Source organism: Carya illinoinensis, chromosome 1 (assembly GCF_018687715.1).
Source record: "Carya illinoinensis cultivar Pawnee chromosome 1, C.illinoinensisPawnee_v1, whole genome shotgun sequence".
Lineage (NCBI taxonomy): Eukaryota > Viridiplantae > Streptophyta > Magnoliopsida > Fagales > Juglandaceae > Carya > Carya illinoinensis.
Genome location: NC_056752.1, coordinates 40513747 through 40536608, shown reverse-complemented (window position 1 = coordinate 40536608; position 22862 = coordinate 40513747). Strand labels below are relative to the sequence as shown.

Sequence of the window (22862 nt, the reverse complement as noted above, 5' to 3'; positions counted from 1 at the left end):
AGAGTATTTTTCCCTTTTTTTTTTTAACCAGAATCAATGTATGTATGCATTTCTATTAGCTCACCAAAAACACATGTTGTCGAAGCACATCAAACTAATGGAATCCATGATTCCCTAGTAGATAGAGAGTCTTGTTTTTTTTTTAATTAAAAAAATATATTTCGTGTGGATGGTTTACGTTACCCCTCTCACAACTAATCACAGCAGCTCTCCTAATTACTTCATCAAGCTTATCATCAGAAGAACCTTTGGAAGCTAACCTTATATCTCGAATGATTCGAATTTGTTTCTTGAATTCCCTTTGATTCAGGCATATGCGACCGTCAGAAAATTGAGAATAATCAAAATCAGGTTAAATGACTGAACATAATCAATCACTTGGAAATCATTCAGTATCCATCCTCCATGTCTCTTTTTTTATGCACTTTCTTGCTTCATTTGCAGCATAAAAATATTACAAGTGCCACGCTCCCCTCATTCATCTAAAGGTGGCATTCATGATGTCAGTAATATAATTATATCAACAAGGGATAATAGATGAACAAATTTGGGAGAGAATCAAATCCTCTCAATTTACAGCCTCTTTCTTTAGCCTAAAAATCCTAAAAGAAAAGGAAAAAGAAAAAATAGGCGTTAAAGCCAGAGGTCAATCCAATTGCCAATTGAATTTTATATATCAGCGAAACGAGATCCTATTCATCGTGTAAACTAATGGGAGTGTCTATGGAACAGTTGAACAGCTGATGCCTGCCCAACAAACATCTTGAATTCTAAACAGACTGCACAAACCCATCCATGTCATATCTTTGGCCATTGCTTTGAATTAGCCAAGCAAGAACTTGAAAATGTCACTGAGCGAAACTATGCCTTCCACACGCTTGCTGCCAGCCTCCACAATGACAAGCCTTCTGACACCTGAAACGTGGTTACACGACATTTTGAAAGGGCAGTTAATTCAATGTAGAAATCTCAACACAGGGTCGTTCTCATGTCAACAGGACCAAGTGGTGGCCAAAATTGGTGTATAAAGGGGGAGTCAAATTTAATTCCAGCCGTGATACATTGATAACTCCCCATCATGTCTAAGGTCTCAGGCCCAACAAGCCCACAAAATAGAATTTATGCAAATTTCATATTCTACATGATGCTCGAGCAAATCAACTTTCATGTGACTGTTTGTTTGAATGCCAAGCAGCACTCTGGCTATCTTTTCTTTTGCTAAGGAATAAGGGTCACATGAGGGGGGCCTAAACAGCAGTAAACCACAAACGCTCCCCCAAGTCAGGTTTGAGCCATAGTTTAAACCCCAACCTCACTATGGAATTTATGAATCCATAGGCGGCTAATACCAATATTCTGAGGTGAATCCATATTTGGATTTGAACCCAGGACTCTAGCTATGGTCTTCAATATATGTCATCTAACTCAAGGAAAGTCTCTGGAGGTTGGGGCAACAAGTCAGGAATTCATCCATCACAAACTTAAAAGAGGAAAATAAATCAGTAAAAATGTATCCATTTGTTTTGTGGGCAGCATTTGTGCTGGGATTACACCATTTTGAAAGCAAATGTCATTAAAAGACACGTAGTGCATACCAGGAATATAAACGCCATACAGGGAATACAGACAAAGGATAGGCACAAGAAAAGTAAGAATCATATTTACCACTTCTATGCCGACACAGTCACTCTTAACAAAATAAATTGGACAACATTTACCACGTTTTTCACAAGTGGTGAATGCTAATCAATAGTCGTTCTATATTGTCTCCTAACTTTTACAACCAAAACAGTAAAAACAAAAAATCTGTATTTATGCATTTCAATATATGATAATGATGCTACACCCTTTCAACCTTTTAGCCAACAGCAAGAGAATGCTTTTTTTCACAACTTTAACATTTAGTTTAAACTTAAAAGTGGACAAACTTCGCCAATCAAAAAAAGAGAACATACTTCACATATAAAACAAGTAACAAAATAACCTTTACCAGGATTTGCCAATCGCTCCATCACTTTATGCAGTGAGTCAGAGCGCAAACACATCTGACATCTTTGACTTCTTGGCTCATAAGGAGGGTACGACTCTTGTCCAAACCGCAATGCCTGAGAGAGAGACACACACAATGCAAAAACTTATGTAATAATGATCACTTTAGCTGACACAATAAGTTAGAACTAAGGCTTACAGACCCACATTGGGTCTAAAGAAAAAAGAACATTGTATAAAGCTAGCAGAAATAGATTCCGTACCATAAGTCAAGCACAAGATAATTCAGAATTGTTGTTGTCAAATGTTATATCATAGAACCTGATAATTGAAATCCTACAGTCTGTCACGCAAGAGTTTCCTCACAAACTTTAATTCTCATGAAAAGATAAGACTTCAGACCTCTAGAACCGTGGTACACTAACTAGTATATACTTTGGAAAACAATTTCTCCGCTCAAACTTGTATAACATTGTCAATAACCATATGGTAACAAGGAACTGACATCCCAGCCTAACTTACCAATAACTGACACCCTGAGCATGGAGTGTAAGGAAAGAAATGCCCGCAATTTTGCAAATTGAGAGCAATATATTGCTAGTGGTAAATACCTCTATCGATGTTGCTAGAGAAAAATGCCTGCAGTTTTTATTTAGATGTTTATTTCTGTTAGACATTCTACAAGTGCAACGCCCAAGGAAGAATTCTTCATATCACCTATCACTTTTAGGTGCGGTTTGGATAGTGACATGAGATAAGATGGTTTTAGATAAAAGTTGAAAAAAATATTGTTAAAATATTATTATTTTTTTGGGATTTGACAAAGTTGAATTGTTTATTATATTTTATGTGAAAATTTGGAAAAGTTGTAATAATGAGATGGGATGAAACACTTTCACTATCCAAACGGAGCCTTAGTTTTGACTACCTAATCTAAGACCAAGCCCCCACGCCCCCCCTCCTCCCCCCCCCCCCCCAAAAAAAAAAAAAGAAAAAACAAATAAAATAATAAAATAACACCATCAGTTACGTCCAAGAAGCCAAACTCCTCTCTGCCAAATAACTAAATCCAACGTGTGAAACTGTGATGTATATATATTTTAGTTCCAACTAAAGTATCCTTTAAAAACTTTTTGATGACGAGGTATCCGAGAACTTTCACTGCCCTAGATAAGGCTCTGATTCTCGACTAATCCCCGAGGTAAAAGACATCTCCGCTAGCAAATTTGTCACCTTCACCGAGGTGCCTTGTCTGGAAGGACCAAAGATCAGCTAGGAGCAACCCACCTATAGGGTCTCCTTTTGATGCCTTCCTCGCCCAGGTCTCTGGGGAGCCTTTTAACCTCCTGCTCAGGAGGGGAAATATCCTTTAAAAACTGAAAGGAATAAATCATGAATCCAACTTTCTCCTCCCTCTATAAACCCCTCCACCTCGAGCCAAATATAATTCTCAACCAAGAGCTAGCATGTATAGCTCTTCAACACCCACAATCAAACAAAGTATATATAATATGACCAGCAATCATTTCACACAATAAATATATAGATGCATCTGGAAAAATGCTACTGCTAAATGCCCAAAGTAGAAAACTAGCGAATCTAGACATGACCGCACCACAGTAAGTATTGACTGTCTCACTCAAAACTGAGACAGTCAATCAGTGTCATCAATCGGCTTTAGCTAAACTACAACATTTTCAACACACAGAGAATGAAAACAGTAAATGCTAACATGTTTACACTTTTACTTCACAAAAAATGTGTATAAGATAGTTGATTGTTCACTAAAAACAGGTTACAACCTTTACCTGATGAATTGTCATTTCATCAAGATTAATGTGTGTATAAGCTCTGTCTCTAGCCAAAGCTGTTATATCACTGTAAAAAACATATAGAAATAATGAATAACCACCCCTCGTAGACAAATAGAAGGTAGAAGGTAACTTAAGAATAAGATCTAAGCATCTTAGAAACATGCAATATTCAACTTACAAGTAACATACCAACCTGCGACAGTAAACATCAAGTAACGAGTCATTGTCATCAACTATTGGTACTGAACTCACTTGAGCTGCAAAAGTAAAGGATGCATACAAATTACAGGACATAGAAAAGCATCAATTTGCAAATATATGGCCACCAGAATCTAAGTTGCAATTGCTTCAACTAGTCAAGTCTATTGGTGTCTAACTTTCATTATGTAGCCCATAGGTTCAATGATCCTCAAATGGACCAAAAAAAGTACAGCGACTGAAAATTATTTCATGACTCAATTATATTTGTACCTTTTCTTTCTATAAGTGAGTTGATCATACTTGTGCTTATCTGTGATATATACGTAAAGGCAAGCTTCTTATAAAAAATCTAATTATAAGCAAGCTAGACAGATATAATCTTGGAACGCTATCTTATATCTATTTTGTAATAGTAGTTTTTTTATAAGTATTTTGTAATAGTAAATTTGTAGAAGAAAATTCCAACTGAAACTTATTTTCACCATCAATCTCAATTTTTTTTATAAGTACCATTCTCAATGAGTTACAATACTTTGTTCTCCATAGAGTCCATATACCATTGCAATCGCTTTAGTCTATCTAAACTAAAATAAAGCCCACTTAGGTTATATCCCTTAACAGTGTGCTAGGCTTACAAACCACAGACGTGAACTTGAATACATACATCTTTACATTCACAAAATATATGTACACACAAGTTAAATTTAAGGCCAAAAACTCCACCCAATAAACAGTATGAATTGGTATGTTGTAGACTATCTTCTTCCTGCCCCCACCCCTCCCCCTACCCCTTTCTCTCTCTGAACATGATGCAAGCAAGAATCATACCTTGAACTAACAAATTTAACGCTGAACTAAGAGAAGCACTAGGTCTCAACATTGCTAACGGTCGCCGATTAGATTCCCCTATTTGTGGAGCCCATGTACCCACAGGAATTGTGCAAATTGGTAGCTGGAGTATGGGTAATAAGCTTGCACAATGTTTAAAATATCGACAAACACCTGAGAATTACCATCCAAAGGTTTAACATCCAGTCATGTACCATCAGTTGGCAAGCTTTACAAAGCCATGCATCATTATTTAGAAGCAAGTTGGAAAGCTTACATTTCAGAATTCCAGAAAGTGAAGCAAGATGTAATAACTGTGGAAATAATCCATCTTCTGAAGATGAATGGATGATAGGAACGGTAGCGACCTCATTTTGCAGAATTTTGAGAACAACATCTTTCAAATTATCATATGGACTAGCCTGCAATTAACAAACAATGGGGCCAATTGACCAGAGTCATGTGCTAAATACTTTTTTTTTATAAGTAAAGCTGAGTTTTAAATAAGTAAAAATATTATATATATCAAAAGGAGTAACCAAGTACACTGAACGTATACAAGAAAACACCTAGCCTATATTATGGAGCCCCTAATGACCCAAAAAAGCCCATTAAAAACAACCCAAAATACCCAAAAAACTACACTAAACCTCAACCCTTGTTTCCCGTAGAACTAATACCCAAGCCAAACCCCAACCCCAGCCCCAATCCCTTGTGTTTCCCGTCTTCACATTGCCCTCCCTTTAGACTTCCCTCTACTTGACCTACCTCCCTTAGAGTCGTAGTTGATTGCCCAAAAAAGACGCTGTAACTCCCTGTTTTTCTTGAAACTTTTGGTTTCAAGCACGTGGCTTGCCTCGATCACGGTAATTAGTTCATTGAACTGGTCTTTGCATCCTCCATCATGTGCTAAATATTACCACAATGATGCTGCTTTTCTCATGCAGAACGGCACAAACAATTAAGAGAATGCAAGGGGTTTCTACAGATAAAGATCTTAAATATTCCCAGGGCTAATTCAATGGATAACTGCACAAAGGACAAGAAAAAGGAACTATAAGGCCACTGTAGGACTGTCCTCCAGACCACAGCACAGCAATTTCAAGGTCACTAAAGCATCATCTCGATAAGAGAACAGCTTTACACTGCATGTAGTCTAACTATTCACGTCCCCGTCACATTTTATTCTATATCTACTAGCTCACCCTTTTGATAAGTCAAGAGTATCTCATTTCTCGGATACCATAAAACAGCATTGAACAATGTTTAAATAAGTTTTATGATGACCTAGTAAATTATCAAGATTTTATACTCCGCCAAAACAATAAGTTATCTTGGAAGTGCTTCTGAGCAACTATAACACAGTTATTCTTCTAGTTATTCCTAATTAGAAATTGATACTTGCAATTTGCAAACTATGAGATATATTTTTGTATGAACACGTAGGCCCACACCCACATACACAGAAGTAGAATCTCTAGCAGGTTTTTGTCATAGGTAAGCAAAACTTACTGATATAATGAACAAGCCTAGCCCAAGTACAAGGGATGCATAAAAGAGATCTTACATGTTATTAATCCCCAATTAATATATACATATATCTATATATATGAATGGCAACTCAGTCCATTTACATGTCAGAGATTCTAACATCCCAGACACTATACTTACATGGATGAGACGTCTAGGAAATGCTCTCCCATGAAGATCATTTTGCCTGTTCGAATATGCTTTTTCCTCTTTCCAAGCAGATATAGTATGCGTTTCAAGCTCTTCTTCTGTCAGATTTGATGCATGACTCCCAAGCTAAAGTAAATGTAAGTTAGCAAGCTTAACAAAGTTATCAACTATTTAACAATGCAAATGCATGCTTTGACTGAACTTTACAACAAACGCATAGATCTTATCTAGCACAAATTCTGTCAATAATATGTACATCCAAAAAAAATTGCTGGCACCAAGAATAGTCAAAGGTAAATATTTCTGATACTGCATTTGGCAGAAATCGTTTGATGATGACATGCTACCAATAATGTTGTAAGACGCTCGGTTACATATTTCCTATCCTTTTTTTCCCTTCTCACAAGTGTGGTCAATCATATAGAGAAGTTATAAAAGGACTTTTTCATGTAGCTGTCCAGGTGAAGAGTTCAAACTTCACCAAGTAAATCATGTTAAGGTGTGCTATTCAATGTCTAATGGAGGTTTCATAGTTCAAAACTTTTTTTTTTTTATAAGTAAAACGGGTAGTATTAATAATAATAGGCATAGCCCAAGTACACAAGATGATATACAAGAGATAAGACCTTTTTTTTTATAGGTTATACAAGAGATAAGACCTATCTAGGTCGCTATAGAAGTCACAAGGAAATCATGTACATTTAATCCATTAAAGTCTATAGCTAAAGTCCACAAGAATAAAGTCCTGAAAAAATAGAAACGAAGCTCCTCTGATATCCGCGCCTTATCTTCGAATGTTCTCTCATTGCGCTCTATGCACCACATAATGCAAATAGGGATCATCTTCCACCCTGCTTTGATTTGTGAGTCTCCGCCCGACATCGCCCGACTGGCCAATAACTCAACCACTGACTCCGGCATTACCCAGCTTAGCCCTACTCGACTGAAAACTTCATACCACAAAGCTCTAGCTGTCTCACAATGTAACAGGAGATGGTTCACTAACTCACCAGATTTCTTACACATACAACACCAATCGGTAATGATAATCCGACGCTTGCGCAAATTATCGATAGTCAAAATCTTTCCTAACGTTGTTGTCCAGGTGAAGAAAAGTGATTTGGGAGGCGCCTTATTCCTCCACAAGCTTTTCCATGGGAAATGAGGATTTGGTATAGTTGGGGCCTTATAAAAAAGAGCGAACCGAGAAAGTACCCTTACCCACAGGTTTCCACCACAGCTTATCTTCATGCCTTCCGTTCATCTTCATAGAGTACACTAGGTTGAAAAAGTCCGCGAAGCTGTTTATTTCCCAATCCTGTGCTGTTCTACAGAAAATGACATTCCAATGGACTTGGTCCCCAGAACGAACCAGAAGATCTGCCACCGAAGCTTCTGGGTCACAAGCCACTCGGAATACCGACGGAAAGGAATCCTTCAAAGCCTCCTCCCCGCACCATATATCTCTCCAAAATTTTATACGTGTGCCCTCCCCCACCAAAAGTTTCGTATGGTTGGCAAAAACCCCCCGCCCTCTTCTTATATGCTTCCAAATCCCCCACCCCACAAGGCCCAGTCCCCTCTCTAGTGCCCCATCCCCCCCATAGGCTGCCATGTTTGCTCTCAACAACTAATTTCCATAATGCTTCCGGTTCCATATTGTATCTCCCATTTCCCGAGCAATGCCCGATTGAAAATTAGGTTCTTTATCCCCAACCCACCTGAGGAAATAGGTCTGCAAACCTTATCCCAATTGATTAAGTGAAACTTGAATTCATCTCCCATCCCACTCCACAGGAAATCACGGTACAATCTTTCTATCCGAGCTGCCACAGAAGCTGGAATAGGGAATAAAGATAGGAAATATGTAGGGAAGTTAGAAAGAGTACTCTTAATTAGGGTCACACGGCCTCCTTTTGACAAATACAATCTCTTCCAACCAGCCAATTTTCGTTCTATCTTTTCAATCACTGGATCCCAGATAGAAACGGATCATGAAAAAGCCCCCAATGGTAGTCCTAGATAGGTCATAGGGAGAGTAGCGACCTTACATCCCAAAATACTAGCCAACTGTCGAGTGCTACTGACATTCCCAAAAGGAACTAACTCTGATTTATCAAAGTTCACTCTTAAACCTGAAGCTGCTTTGAAGCATAACAAAAGTGCTTTCAGAGTCCTAAGCTGTTCTTGTTCAGCCTCATAGAAGACTAAAGTGTCATCTGCAAAAAAGTAAGTGGGATATCGAGATTAGACCCTTGTTCAGATCACCCACTGAAAATCCAGCCAGCAGACCATTGGTAACTAACGCCGTTAACATCCTACTCAGAGCCTCCATGATGATGACAAAAAGTAATGGGGATAGTGGATCCCCCTGTCTTAACCCCCTCAAATTATTAAAGAAACCTTCTGGACTGCCATTGATCAACACTGAAAATCTTGCCGTTGAGATGCACCATCTAATCCACCTACACCATTTTTCCCCAAAACCACACCTCTTCATTAGATAAATTAGGAATTCTCAATTTACGTGGTCATATGCCTTTTCCATGTCTAGCTTACAAATGATCCCTGCAATACCAGACTTTAATCTACTATCCAGGCATTCATTGGCTATTAAGACCGAATCTAGAATTTGACGACCCCTAACAAAGGCATTTTGTGGTTTTGAAATTATCTTACCAATGGCTTCACCCAACCTGTTTGCTAGTACCTTTGAGATGATTTTATAAATCCCATTAATGAGACTAACAAGCCTAAGGTCCTTCACTTCCGAAGCCTCGGTCTTCTTTGGGATTAAGTCAATAAGAGTCGCATTCAAGCTTTTCTTAAATTTCCCAAATAAGAAAAGTTCCTGAAAGACATTCATAATATCCTCTTTTACCACCTCCCAGCAAGATTGGAAGAAACCCATCGAGAAACCGTCTAGTCTTGGTGCTTTATCTTTCCCCATTCGTCTGATCACTTCATACAACTCCTCTTCCTCAAAAGCTCTTTCCAACCATGATGTTGTCTGTGGCTCAATCGAATCAAATTCAAGTCCATCCAATTTTGGCCTCCATCCCTCTCTATCTGTAAATAGCTATTCAAAAAAATTCAGCACATGTTCTCGGATCACAGAAACCTCTGTACATTCACTTGATTTTCAGCATCTCAATGGTATTATTCCTCCTATGAGAGTTTGCCACTCTATGGAAGAATTTTGTATTTCGATCCCCTTCCTTCAGCCACAATGCTCTTGACTTCTGCCTCCAAGAGATCTCTTCAAGAGATAATACCCCTTCTAGCTCGGTGGTCAACACTGCCTTTCTAGAAACTTCCTTTGCGGTAAGCGATCTATCTTCATTGAGCCTTTCTAGAACCTGTAACTCCTCCATCTTGTTTTTCTTTTGTTCCCCTACATCTCCAAAACTTTGGATGTTCCAAAGTTTTAAATCCTCCTTAAGAGCCTTCAATTTGCCTACGAGAATATGAGAGGGAGTACCATTAAACTGATAAGAAGACCACCAATCCCTTACCCTGTCCACAAAGCCCTTGCTTTTCAGCCACATGTTTTCAAACTTGAAATAACGACGCCCGCTATGAATGCCTCCTCCATCCAGCAAAATTGGAAAATGATCTGAGCATAGGCGCAGTAATCGCCTCTGACATACCTCCGTATAATGACGTTCCCATTTCGGCAATATTAAAAATCTATCCAGCCAAGACCACGTCTGACTATTAGACCAAGTAAAAAGACCACCCATGAGTGGAAGGTCCACCATATTCAAGTCAAATATGCAGTCGGAAAACTCTGTCATAGCTGGTCGTAGTCGACTGTCACCAGATCTTTCACTGGGGAATCTTATAATATTAAAATCCCCTCCTATGCACATAGGAAGGTCCCACCAGCTGTGTACACCAGCAAGTTCTTCCCATAAAAGATGTTTGTTGTTGTCTACATTCGGTCCATAAATTCCTACAAAAGCCCACAAAAAAGTATCATCTACCATCTTAAAAGAACAGGCCAGCGTATAATCCCCTATGAACTCCTCCATCTTTACCACTACCCTTTTATCCCACATCACAAGGATACCACCCGAAGCCCCATTCGAAGCCAGATAGACCCAATCTACATAAGGACAATGCCATACACTTCTCACTATATTTCTAGTCACCAATTTCAATTTGGTTTCTTGTAAACAAATAATATCCGCCGCCAATCTCGCAGCAAGTTTTTTATTTAAGCTCGCTTATTACTCTCGTTTAGCCCCCGAACATTCCAAGACACAATTTTTGGCTTCATAAAGAAATACAAGTACCCTTCCCTTTGGCCCTTTCACAGCTTGAACTTCCCTCATTCAAAGACCAATCCAGTCTCTTAAGCTACTTCTTTTCTTAGCACCCTTATTCTTAGAATGCAAGTGACCCACCTCAATAGCTGTGAGGAGCGCCATAAACTGTTCTTCATAACCCACACACTTCATACCCACTATATGTTGAATATCCTTTACCTTTTTAAACACCCAATCCGACATCTCACCTTCATTGGATAACAAACAGTCTAGAGGAAACAGATTCCTCTCACCATACGCCTCAGATAGATTAGGACCATCCCATTCCAGCACTGTCTCCACTATCTCCATCCCATCCGAAGGTTGATTTTCCTCTGGAGAGTCAGGAACCATCAACAAATCATTGCTATCATTCCCCACTACCTCTACTTGTGTGGTCGATGGGTTCTGTGTGCTTACAACAGGTAAGGATGATCTCGATAGCTTGTTTTCTTCATTAAGCATCAAGGGTCCTGAATCCTTTCCGTTCCAAACTCTGAAAAACAGTCCAGATGTTCGCAATCTGCACTAGGGACCTCAACTTGGGGTGATAACATCACCACGTTTAATTTCGGTTGATTCTGTGCAAGAAACTCAGGAAAAAAAGACATTGGAGGCTATATCTAAGCATTTTCCTCCACCCGTGACAGCAGAATCTGCTCCTCTGCCGTCACTGGCTGTACCACCGGGAAGGGCTTTGCCGTCGTTACCTGTTCAACCTGGACCTGGGTCATCATCGGCTTCTTTGGTTCCGACGTAGAAGGGTCAGATCGCACATTTCGGATCTTCCAAGCCTTTGTGGCTTTCGGCCCATGGGAGGGTCCCGGGTCCTTATTTTTATTGGGTAAGACTTCAACAGCAGGCCTCTCTTTGAAGGCCACTCCAACCCCCCCATCCAGGCCCACTCCCGATCCATTACAGGCCTGCCCTCACTCTTTCCATATTAGTTGGTCTATCTTCATTTGTAGTTCACCTATCTGCGACTTAGCTTCCCAAAGGAGTTTCAGCGTCTCCCCGTCAGCCACGCCTCCTACATGTCTGCTGCCAACCTGCCCCTACACAAGGCATGCCTCTCTGTCAGGGACCTGTCCCATAGCCGCATCATCTTGTATGAGCCTACCTTCACATTCAAACCGAGCCACATGCGGTTGCACCACCATCAATGCCTCCCTGTAAGACTGAGGGTTCGCCTTGATAGACTTCTTCATCAGACTACCCTTCTGTCTCTTTTCATCTGAAAGCTCCCACAACGCCTCCCCCATCTTACTCCAACCATAACCCACTTCCTCAGGGATGAAGATGAACTTCCTCCTCCCTCCAACACCATATTCCACCACTGCCAAATATCGGCCTCTCACATTTGAACACCGTTGAGTAATAAAGCTACTGCTGCCTTCCCTTATTGTGGTGTAAAAATCATTTTTTTCTTCCTTTGAGCACCCATCCATGGCCTTAGCGAGCCATGTTACTGCTGAAGGTCCCAGGCCTACACTAGCCACCATCTTCCATGTCCTTTCTGTGATAACCACCTTGCCCCCCTCCTTAAGCAAAGTGAAACATTTAGAACCTATAACTAACTCCTTACACGAATGCATGACCATTACAGAAACCCAGTACAACCGTCATGAGGACCGTCGCTAACCACCCAAACCAACGCAAGAAAACTTGCCTCCAAAGGAAATGGCTTTGGTGTTACCAATATTGGAGAGAAGCCTTGTGGAAAGTCATGGTGGATTTGGAATTTGGTTGTGCTTGGTGTGGGTAGTTTATTAATGAGATACATGGACCGCACAAGGTGGATTTATGAAAAAATATAAATAAATAAATAAATAAATAAACGGGTTTTTCTTTTTCTATTTTTTCCTAGTTATACTAGACTTTAGGTGGGAGATGGCTTTAGGAATAGATTCTATCGTGATTTATGGTGCGGTTACAAGGCTGTCAAAGAAGCATTCTGTATTGCATTTTAATGCACCAAGGAAGGCCCAAGCCACATCTGAGTCTATCTTCCAAAAGGAGCACCCTAGAAATCATTCTACAGAGCAAGAACTTCTCACTTTCAAGCTATGTGGGATCTCATTTACCACCTATACTCACTAAATATGGGGTATTATAGGACTGTTCATCCAGAACCCAGATTATGGTATCGGGTTAATCCCTAAATCTGGGCCGGAACCCGCATCATTAAAACCAGATTTATCCGGTCCAGACCCGGGTAGGAAATCCGGGTTCCATATTCATAACCCGGTTAACCAGGTTTGTATATAAAGGACTTTAAAAAAACCCTAACTACGTCTCTCTCTCTCTCTCTCTCTCTCTCTCTCTCTCTCTCTCTCTCTCTCTCTCTCTCTCTCTCTCTCTCTCTCTCTCTCTCTCTCTCTCTCTCTCTCTCAACCCTAGCCGCCGCCATGATGATCTCAAACCCCCCCTCTTCACCCACCAACACACTCATACCCATCAGAGCTGCAAACGAACCGAGTCGAGCCGAGTTCGAACAGGGGGTCTCGAGCTCGATAAGCATATATACGTGCTCGAACTCGACTCGAGCTCGACAAAATTTACAAACGTCTGATCGAACTCGAATCGCATAACATGTATCAGGATTGAACTCGACTCGAACTCATATAAGATAAATGAACGAACTGATACGAGTTCGAGTAGCTCGAGCTCGAGTTACAGTTAAATACTCTGTTTTTGTTAAAACCCAATGCCCAAATCGGAAGGCAGCCTCGCTCAGCCCCATCAGAGAAGCATGCAGCAACATAAGAGAAACAATGTAGAAATTTATCGCAACAGATAAAATCCAGAGCTTCAACATAGAGATTGAAAACCAAGGGAGAAACATTGCAGAACGAGATGCAAATAAAAATAGCACCAACAAATTGCAGAAACAGTGACAAATTGACAATGACCCACTCGGAGACCAAACAAGAGACGAGGTGGTGGCTAACCGAGACGAGGGGTTGCCGCTCGACGAACGCGTAGCTAAGCTGGACTGGCGGCAGCAGGTGACATGCAGAAGCATGGCAGAACCCATGAGAAAATGACAGTGCAGCGCAAGGATTGGAGGGGTTGCGGCGGCGATCAGAGGCAACGGGAGGCCCGGCCGTGTGGTGCAGTGGTGGTGGCGATGGGGACAATGAGAGCAGCTCACGGATGGTGGCAAGAAGAAGAAAGAAAAAAAAATGAAAGCAGGAGAACGGGGAGATGATGTCGTGCGGCGCAGGGAGGGGGAGAAGAAAAAAGAAAGAAAATGAAAGTAGGTGCAAGAGAATGGGGAGATGAGGTCGTGCGGCATAGAGAGGGAGAGGAGAAAAAAGAAAAGAAAAAAAAAGCAACGGGGAAATGAGGTTGTGCGGCGCAGAGAGGGGGAGGGGAAAATTAGATGAAACTAGGGTTATGGGAGCTCCAAAACGATGTCGTTTTGGATGGGTTTAGAGGACTGGGCTCCAGCGCACGGGCTGGGCCCTTCATATTACCAAAGCCTACAAGATTTTTATTATAGTATTTTTATTATTTCTTATAGACTTATAGTGTCTTTTAAAAATGAAATAAATTAAAAAATATTTTTAAAAAATACTTAATAAATTTTTTTGCAATTGGTCATTTGTAATGTGGTTTAAATAATTCAATAAACTTTTTTCTACTTAAAAAAAAATGGCATTGAAAGAAAAGCTTTTTGGTTTCATAGATAAAATTTTACCTATATTTACTAAGATGCATTAGGCCATATATTTCTCTTATTGTCAATTTATTTTCCATCATATTGATATTTGTTTTTCATACATTCATTTTTCTGTTATACTTAATAATTATTTATGTGAATGCTATATAATAATTATATTTTAATAAGAGCATATGAAAATGTAAATATTTATTATAATAGATTTGTATTTTTCACAATGCACGTGCCTCTTACTAGTAATATTAAATATGACCAAATAATCAAAATGAAATTAGATAAGAAAGTGTAGTAATCAAATTAAAGTTGCTTATTCTTTATAAACATTTGACTCAATAATTCTTTTGTGAACTTAATACATTATTATACTCAACATTATTCCTTCGTCACCTTGTTATACATAAAGTAACAAAATATATTACTTATATGAAGTATAAAAAATAATACATATAAGATTATAACACATAAAATATACACAATAAAAGAATATATGTAAGAATATATATATAAATATTATGAGTATTGTGACGAGCTCAAAACGAGTCGAATCGAGTTTATACGAATATTGTTCACGAGCCTAAACCGAATCGAGTCGAGATTATACGAGTTTTGCTCGTTTAATATTCGAACCAATATTAGTGCTCACGAACTCATTTATTAAATGAACCGAGTCCGAGTCGAATTTATACGAGTCGATCTCGAATTGTTTACAAGCGGCTCTGTTCGTTTGCAGCCCTAATACTCATCAAGCTCTCAAACCCATCTCTCACCAACATCCATCCGAGCCTTCTAGACCCGGTAAGCCTCTACATTTCTCTCTTCATTTGGGCATTTTTTTGGCTGTCACTGGTCATTCAAGTAAGGCCCCCACCTACTTTTGTATTTTTTTTTTTCATTCTTCAACCTTAGATGTAAAGGTTTAGTATCAATACGAGTAATGGTTTCTGGGATGGGTTCGTTTCCTTTTTTTGTTGCTTTTACCCTGTTTTTCCTCGTGGAGCGAAATGGAGACAAGTTTTTTTCCTTTTCCCTTCGATCTCTAGGAGCATGTTATTTCCTTTTGTATTTCTAAATGACAAACATTTTTCTCTGCATATGGCCAAGATTTGAGCAGGAGATTAGTGAGACTCAGTACAAAAGGCATTGGATTATGCTTGTGGAGCTGGAGCTGTGACTATACTCCAATCCTTCAAAACGGTGCTTGTTACCAACCTAACACCGTAAAGAATCACTTTGAAACCCTACTACTCTTAGATCTAAGACGTGGCTTTGAGTTGTTTTTGCTTTTTTGTTCTAGATCTACTCTTAGATCCGATCCCATAATTTGCATTATATTTTCTATTTATTTGTAGATCTCATAATCCTTGATGTGCTCTTATGTCTAGGTTGTTTTTTATTTTTGGGTTGTTTTTTGACTCGTGGAGATCTGGTATATGACTTTGATGTTCTTGGAAAATCTGTTTTTGCATTATTTCGTGGAGATCACATAGTTTAAGAACATAATAATATAGGTTTTTTTTAGGGTGGGAATGGGTAGTTGAAATAACACGGGGAGATTATTTCAATGCTATTTGACTAGAGTTGTTTTCAGGTTGCAGCAAAAACTCGATTTAAATTTGTACATATTCTTTTTCTAAAATACAAATCTTGCAAACCTTAAACCACCTATCTATCAAGTAACTCCCTAAGTAACTCAAAAAAATGTAATTAGTAGTCCTGGACTACAGTTCACAGCCAAGTAACCGTCACCCAAATGATAATTTTGCCTAGTTTTTATTTTCCAAATCTTACTCTTCTTTTACACCGTTATAAACCAAATATTAATGGTAGCTCTGTCAAAAACATATGAACCCTTGCTGTAAAATAAAGTCCTACAACCAAAATTCTTGTCTTCCAACAACTTAAACCTATCGATTCCTCTGACTTTTCTAGCTCAAACCGATCTTTCTGCCTCTAAATGTTATCCCACTCATATTTCTAACCTTCAATTTTAGAAAACCTTTTAAGGAATTAGTCTAAATGTCCAGTTGCTGTCGAGGATAGTATCTGCTAAGATGCACCATGGAAACAAATTGGTAACCAGGCTTTAGCCAGGCTTAGGGGAACTCATTCTTGTGCTTGCTGAAGTACTTAATAGCTGATAGGCTTTAGCTGCCATGCTGTTTATTCATAAGTGAGTTTTTTCTTATTTTATGATCTACTGAATTTTTTTACTATTGTTTCGTGCCTGCTTTTCTGTTAATGCTTTGAGTAATCATCTTGAAATACAAATTTTCATAATCCAAAAAGCTTCAATGATGCAGTATATGACTAGAATATTGGAGAAGGTAAATTTGGGTTTCCCTTTAGGAATGTGTAAGAGTAGTAATAATGTAGCTGTTAGGCTACCATCTCTTTGAATGGCTTCCCATGCAGTTTGAAGATTTCTTTGTTCTCTCTCTGGGAGAAGTTGATGCTAGGTCGTCTTATCAGTTAACCAGATCTGGCCTGTGGGTTATAGATCCTATTGGCATGATAAGATTACTGGTTCTCTTTTTATGTTTGAAGTGCTTGATGGTGGTGGAAAAAAGTGATGACATTACTTCTAATGCTTTATCTTCTTTCCTTTAATGTTTTCCAACGACACAATTGCAGGGCTTTAGTAAAAGCTTATGAGATGAACCCATTGATTCATCTTCTATTTGGGTGGCTACAGCGAATAGACTTGAAGTTCTATTCGGTGTGATTAAATCACATGGAAGACTATGTTATTGATAAGTGACTCATCTTGTAATTTTATATTTTGTAATGAAATGTAATATGTAGTGGATTGCATGCATTTTAGTTTTTCATTTTTATATATTTTATCATTCTGGACAATGTTAGTATTATGCTTTTTAACATTACCTCTTAGAAAAATATTTCACAAAATATAGGCTTTTATTAAAAAAAAAAAAAAAAACCTATAGGAAGAAGAAGAAGAAGTATGATTTTCAACAATTTTTTTAAAATTTCTATAATAAATATAGGCTTTTACATAAAGAGAATTATGCTTATGTTACCTATCAAAAAAAAAGAGAATTATGCTTCAGCTTTTCAACATGGATTTTTCTTAAAAAATCTTTAATATAATATAGGTTTTTATAAAAATAAAATAAAAATATAAAAAAATGCTTTTAAAGCTTAATGAAATACAGGGAAAAAAAAAAAAAAAAAAAAAAAAAAGAAAGTTGAACAGAGAATACAAAACCCGGGTTTATCCAGGTCCTAACCCAGATCTGACCCGGGCTAACATGGGCCGGGTTTGAAAACCGGCTTGCGGTCCAAGTATACCCGGGTTCCCAAGTCGGAACCCGGATGAACAACCCTAGGGTATCACATGCGCATGTAGAGGAGGCTTTGGTAGCTCATCTATTGAGGTCTCCCGTGGTTCCCAAATGGAATGTTAGCTTTATCAAAATAGCTCATGACTATGAGATTAATGCCTTTATAGAGTTCTTCAATCACTTGTACCCTACTAGATTACACCTGAGCAATGCAGATAAGATTCTTTAAGCCATTTCCAAGCAAGGGAGGTTCAATGTTCAATCTCTATAAGGTCTTTATACCTCATGATGGTAATTTCTTCCCTTCAAAAAGTACGAGGCATACCAAGGTGCTCTCAATAGTAGCCTTTTGGCTTGGATACCATCCTTAAGAAATATCCTCACCACAGATAACCTAAGCAAATGCCATATAATCATACTGGATTGAATGTGTACAAAGTGTGGGGAATCAATAGACCAGCTCTTACTCCTTACGAAATGATAACTCAACCGAGTTGAGGTAGCTTGGGTTATGCCCATGAGAACAGGAGGCCTTCTCTTTGCCAAATATAACCCATAAATTGTAGCAGTGTGGTGGATCTGAAGGGAAAGGAGCAATAGAAACTTTGCAGATCACAAGTGCACAATGGAAGAACTTACAAGTTAAGACTTTTTAATTCAAGACCATGCTCCTTTGGACAACCTCTATAGATTTTAATGGATGGATTTTTCATGATTTTCATCTCTCTCTTCGTATTCCTAGTTCAGATTTTACTTCAAGATATTCAATAAGGGGGAAGCAACAAAATGAAAATAAAAGAATTTCGTGCATTAATACTCATCTCCTATTGGGTATGTTCAAAAAATACCAGTAACAAATATAACATAATATGTCAAAAACTAACTCATAGTACCTGAAAAATAAAGCATCGTGACATCTATGAGGCTTCTTTTACCTAAGTCATAGTCCCCAAATAAGGCACATTGGTAGCTTCCAGATTAACTCAGGTAGGTTTTTAATGGAAAAAATCATCAGCAATTTAAAAGAAAAAAACTAATGTTACAAGAGTTTGCACTAACAAAACTCACCAAAGGAAAAGGTTCCTAATTAATTTATAAAAAAGATATTCATAATTCATGATGCACATACCTCTCTTAATATTAAAATAAAATCCAATGCACTAAGAACTCCAACAAACTGGCCCCTGCCAAAGTCGCAAAGAGGAGCCATCGGGATTCCCTGGAATTCGCTTGATTTAGAAAGGTGCATACCCAAGGTCTTCATTAGAAAGTAAGAAAATATGCAAGATGCCAAAGACAAGAGAGATGCCATGCCCCAAACAATAAATCAAGGAGGGGAGAAGTTCCTCTATTACAGTTTTTAGGGACTTGGCTGGAACAATTAACTCCACAATCAGTGGATATTTGCACAAATATCAGGTTACATACAGGAAGACATCCTCGGGCCACCCAAAAACATTAGTAGGGCAGTTTCATGGTTCTTTTTTTTTTTCTTTGATTGGTAAATACGATTTTTTTTTTAGAACTAGGCATAGCCCATAGCCCAAGTACACGGAACATATATACAAGAGCAACACCTAGGCATGATTGAGGTGTCCAAAAGCAAAAGAACTCACCATATGCCGAAGTGCTTAATAGGATGTGAATGCTATTTAAAACACTATAGATTCACTTCAGATATGTTCATCATTCTCTTCCACTTGAGATAGCAATGCACCTTGGTTTGATAGAAAGAGAAAATAAAATTTTTGAATAATTCTTTTCCTTTTTTTATCGATGAATAATTATTTTCCTTTATCAATAATAAACCACATTTTCTTAAAAGAATATTTCAAACTAAGCAAAAGCAATTTCAACTTAATTCTAATCTTGGAAAAAAATACCTGTTCATGCAGTATATGAAATGCTTGCTTCACAGGTAAATCAACATCTAGGGCAACAACCTGCAAGCAAGATGTTTCTGGATTAGAAACTGATTCAAGTTACCATTAGATAAACAGAAAATTGAGTCTCTCAAATAAAAGCAAATGGTAAAGCATCCAAACCTTGCCTGACTCAGGAAGTAACTCGTAGGCAGTGTGAGTAGACAAAAATACCGAAATACGTTGACGGGAGGCCTGTAAATCAGCGTCTGATATACCTGGCACCACCTCAGTCACTGGACCATCGGCAACTTGGGCCTGCATTGTAACAGTCTGGTTCTAACTCATTAGCAGAAACAACAACAACAATAACAGCAATTAAGTAAAAAGACAGCCTACAAGAGCCAAAAACCGAGTATTAAGATACAACAAAACACCACTAGCATACTATATACCACCTGTTGTGTAGCATTTGAAAAGATAAGACACCAAAAAAAATGGTTAACCATAACACATGCACATGTACTTGAAGAACTCAACTCCCATGATTGACTAAAAAGACTTGCTTTCGAGGCTTCAAAATGTGCAGAGATTCACTAAGAGTTCAGCACGCTAAAGTTCATACTAATCAAGTCAAGCCCACAAACAGACAGGTTGATATAGCCAAGACTTTGACTTCAATAAAATCCTTACAAGACATCAACACAACAAAATGAGCTACAAGTAGCCAAGTCACCAAGATTTCAAATAAATGGGATAACCAGCTCACCATACGCCGAAAGGCTTCATTATCAACATCCATGTAATCCGTAGCCAAAAGTAGTGTGTTCACCGTACCATATTCGCCACTCTCGTGATGTTGGGACTCGTCATATCGCCATTGACCATCAACATAAAACTTGTACTGCATGTTAGTTAATCCACACATAAGCATATTCATGTCTCAAGGAATAAGGTAAAACATCTTCTTCAGCATTCTGGGCATAATATACTCATGAGAGCATTTTTATTCAAATTACAAAAATTTATTAGGCATACCATTATTTCAACAGATTCAAGCACTTTAGGACCACAGATCAGAAGTGATAGTCACCACTTGAGATTTTTTTTTTTTTTTTTTTATCAGTACCACTTGAGATATTAATTTCAGACTAATCTTTTTATTTTACACCTTTATAAACAGTCTCAATTATGAAGAAATAGCTTATATATCAAAGGAACCCAAAAGTCTGAATAAATAAACTGGAACATATTGAGAAAGTGTGATCCAAAATCTATGAAGACGGTGACACAAAATTAACAATAATTTTTTAAGTACATCCTCTTGTAGGCTTTGTATTCTCTTTCTGCTTCAACTCCTTACATAGATCTAAGTGTTCTTAGCTAAATCTAATCTTCTCTTCAACCTTACCGACAGCTTGCATCTTGCTTCCCATAAACAAAGAAGTTATTTCACAAGACTCAAGTATGTCCCACTGTTAATAAGTGCCGACTCGCATGCTTGATAATGAAGTTTCAACATGAACATCATATCGCCAATAAGAACACTTAATATGATCCTTTTTTATAGGTAATAGATAAGTTTTATTCATAACTTGATATGATCTTAAATACGGAATTGCTTAAAAGCACCAAAATTAATTACTCCAACTGCTTTACTTTAATTCCAAAACCACCAACTGACCTGATGGTATCCCGGCATTAAGCCATAAACAGTTTGAAACACATTGTCGCAACCCTCCACAGGCAACATTGGCAGAAGCTGAGACCACCTTCATAAAGTACATGTGAAATCCCGTTAACTAAAACAAAATATATTTCAGTAAATTAAACTAATCTAAACATAATTCTATAAAGTCAGGTAAAAGTTCCGATATTGCAGTGCATGGGGAAAAAGGAAAGAAAATCTGGAGAGAACTCACTGTGTGAAAGAGCCACATAGATACACGCTGTTCCCCCCATGTTTCCACACAAAGCGCATTGGGATTAGCACTGTGCCCGGAACTATGGCGGCGTCCGGCACAGAGTTCATGTTCGGCCCGAACATACGCCCCCCGAATTTATAACTAATTTTCAAAAAACACCTTCCAGGCAATAAACCTGATTACACAGCCCAACTAATTCATTCTCAGTATAACAATAAAAAATTTAACCAAAATTTACCAAAATTCAGAACTGACGAGCACAAAATCCATCAATCAAACCCTAGAAATCCAAATTCTCCCGGAAAAAAATCAAAGAAAATATTAGAACTAAACCCCAAATCACCGCTCACAAACTACTCATCCGTTACAAATGCAAGCACAGAAGCTAAGCGCATGGACAAATCCCCTAACCCTAATAATATAATATATTCGAGCAAAGCTGCAAAATCCCACCAAAAACAACACCGAACTTAAAAATAACCGAGGACACGGGCGAGGGACAAATGATCGAGACCGTGAACGAGAGAAACAGTAATAAAAAGAAATAACGGTTGATTGAAAATCGGGAGGATTCGATACGATCAAGTCTGGTTTTTGGAGCCCTAAAAAGGACGAAACCTGGGTTCCAATGGGAGGTTCTTTCTATTTTTATCCCATCCCAGGTGGAAAAATCATATATACGTATATTTACCACCAACTTTTTGGAAAGCGAAGGGACGAAGGGTGGTGGGGTGCAGTGTGTGTAATGTAAGTGGCGAGCTATGTCTTCAAAGATCTCTCGGCCGGCTTTCGGAGGGACATGACATTGATGAAGTTAGTTTTATGCTTCATCTTTGCACGTGCGGCCACTTGGTGACGGCAGCGGTCCGACAAGTACAAATTAAATGCTTTAATTTTTTTATTAATATTCTACCTATTAATTAAAAGAATTCATTCAATTCCTTTTTTAAAAAAATTATTTACATGTATTTTTTTTGGGCGTCAGAGCATTGAATTTAGATCCAAATTTGTTCACCTACTGGTGATAACTCTCGTCATATTCTGAACGTCGACAAGAATATTCTCTCGTAGACGACTTTGTAAAAGAAGGAAATGAAAAAAGAAATGTAGAAAAGTGAAAATCAAATTGACACTGAAACCGACCGATCGACTATTTTATGCCCCGAAACCGATCGAACCATCCGATAAAAGAGGGAGAAAATTGACAAGACCGGTTCCGACTGGCTCAACAATTTGGAGGTCAGTTTAGGCCCTGTTTGGGCTTTT

General features: G+C 38.4%; 1 protein-coding gene across 9 annotated transcripts; it reads right to left on the bottom strand.

The window, feature by feature from the left end:
- Positions 1-352: 352 nt before the first annotated feature.
- LOC122318952 (sucrose nonfermenting 4-like protein) lies at positions 353-22401 on the bottom strand. Of its 9 annotated transcripts, none has more exons than XM_043136734.1 (13): positions 21594-22400; positions 21356-21443; positions 20441-20575; positions 19855-20004; positions 19693-19752; positions 18939-19028; positions 6504-6638; positions 5110-5254; positions 4833-5006; positions 3982-4060; positions 3792-3867; positions 1991-2105; positions 353-915 (listed from the first exon to the last, which is right to left on the bottom strand). In XM_043136734.1, exons 1-13 carry the CDS (start codon positions 21716-21718, stop codon positions 824-826), a joined length of 1464 nt encoding a protein of 487 aa, XP_042992668.1. In that variant the 5' UTR covers positions 21719-22400; the 3' UTR covers positions 353-823. The 9 variants fall into 9 exon arrangements, with proteins under 9 accessions (XP_042992668.1, XP_042992677.1, XP_042992696.1 ...); XM_043136743.1 differs by having other exon boundaries at positions 3798-3867; XM_043136762.1 differs by having other exon boundaries at positions 3997-4060.
- Between the last annotated feature and the right edge of the window lie 461 nt (positions 22402-22862).

Excerpts from the sequence above, each read along its gene's own strand:
- LOC122318952 (XM_043136734.1), bottom strand. The coding sequence starts at position 21,718 with ATGTTCGGGCCGAACATGAACTCTGTGCCGGACGCCGCCATAGTTCCG. Across the intron at positions 5,007-5,109 it reads ACTTTCTGGAATTCTGAAAT|GTGTTTGTCGATATTTTAAA; the intron begins GTAAGCTTTCCA and ends GGTAATTCTCAG. Across the intron at positions 916-1,990 it reads GGAGCGATTGGCAAATCCTG|GTGTCAGAAGGCTTGTCATT; the intron begins GTAAAGGTTATT and ends ACCACGTTTCAG.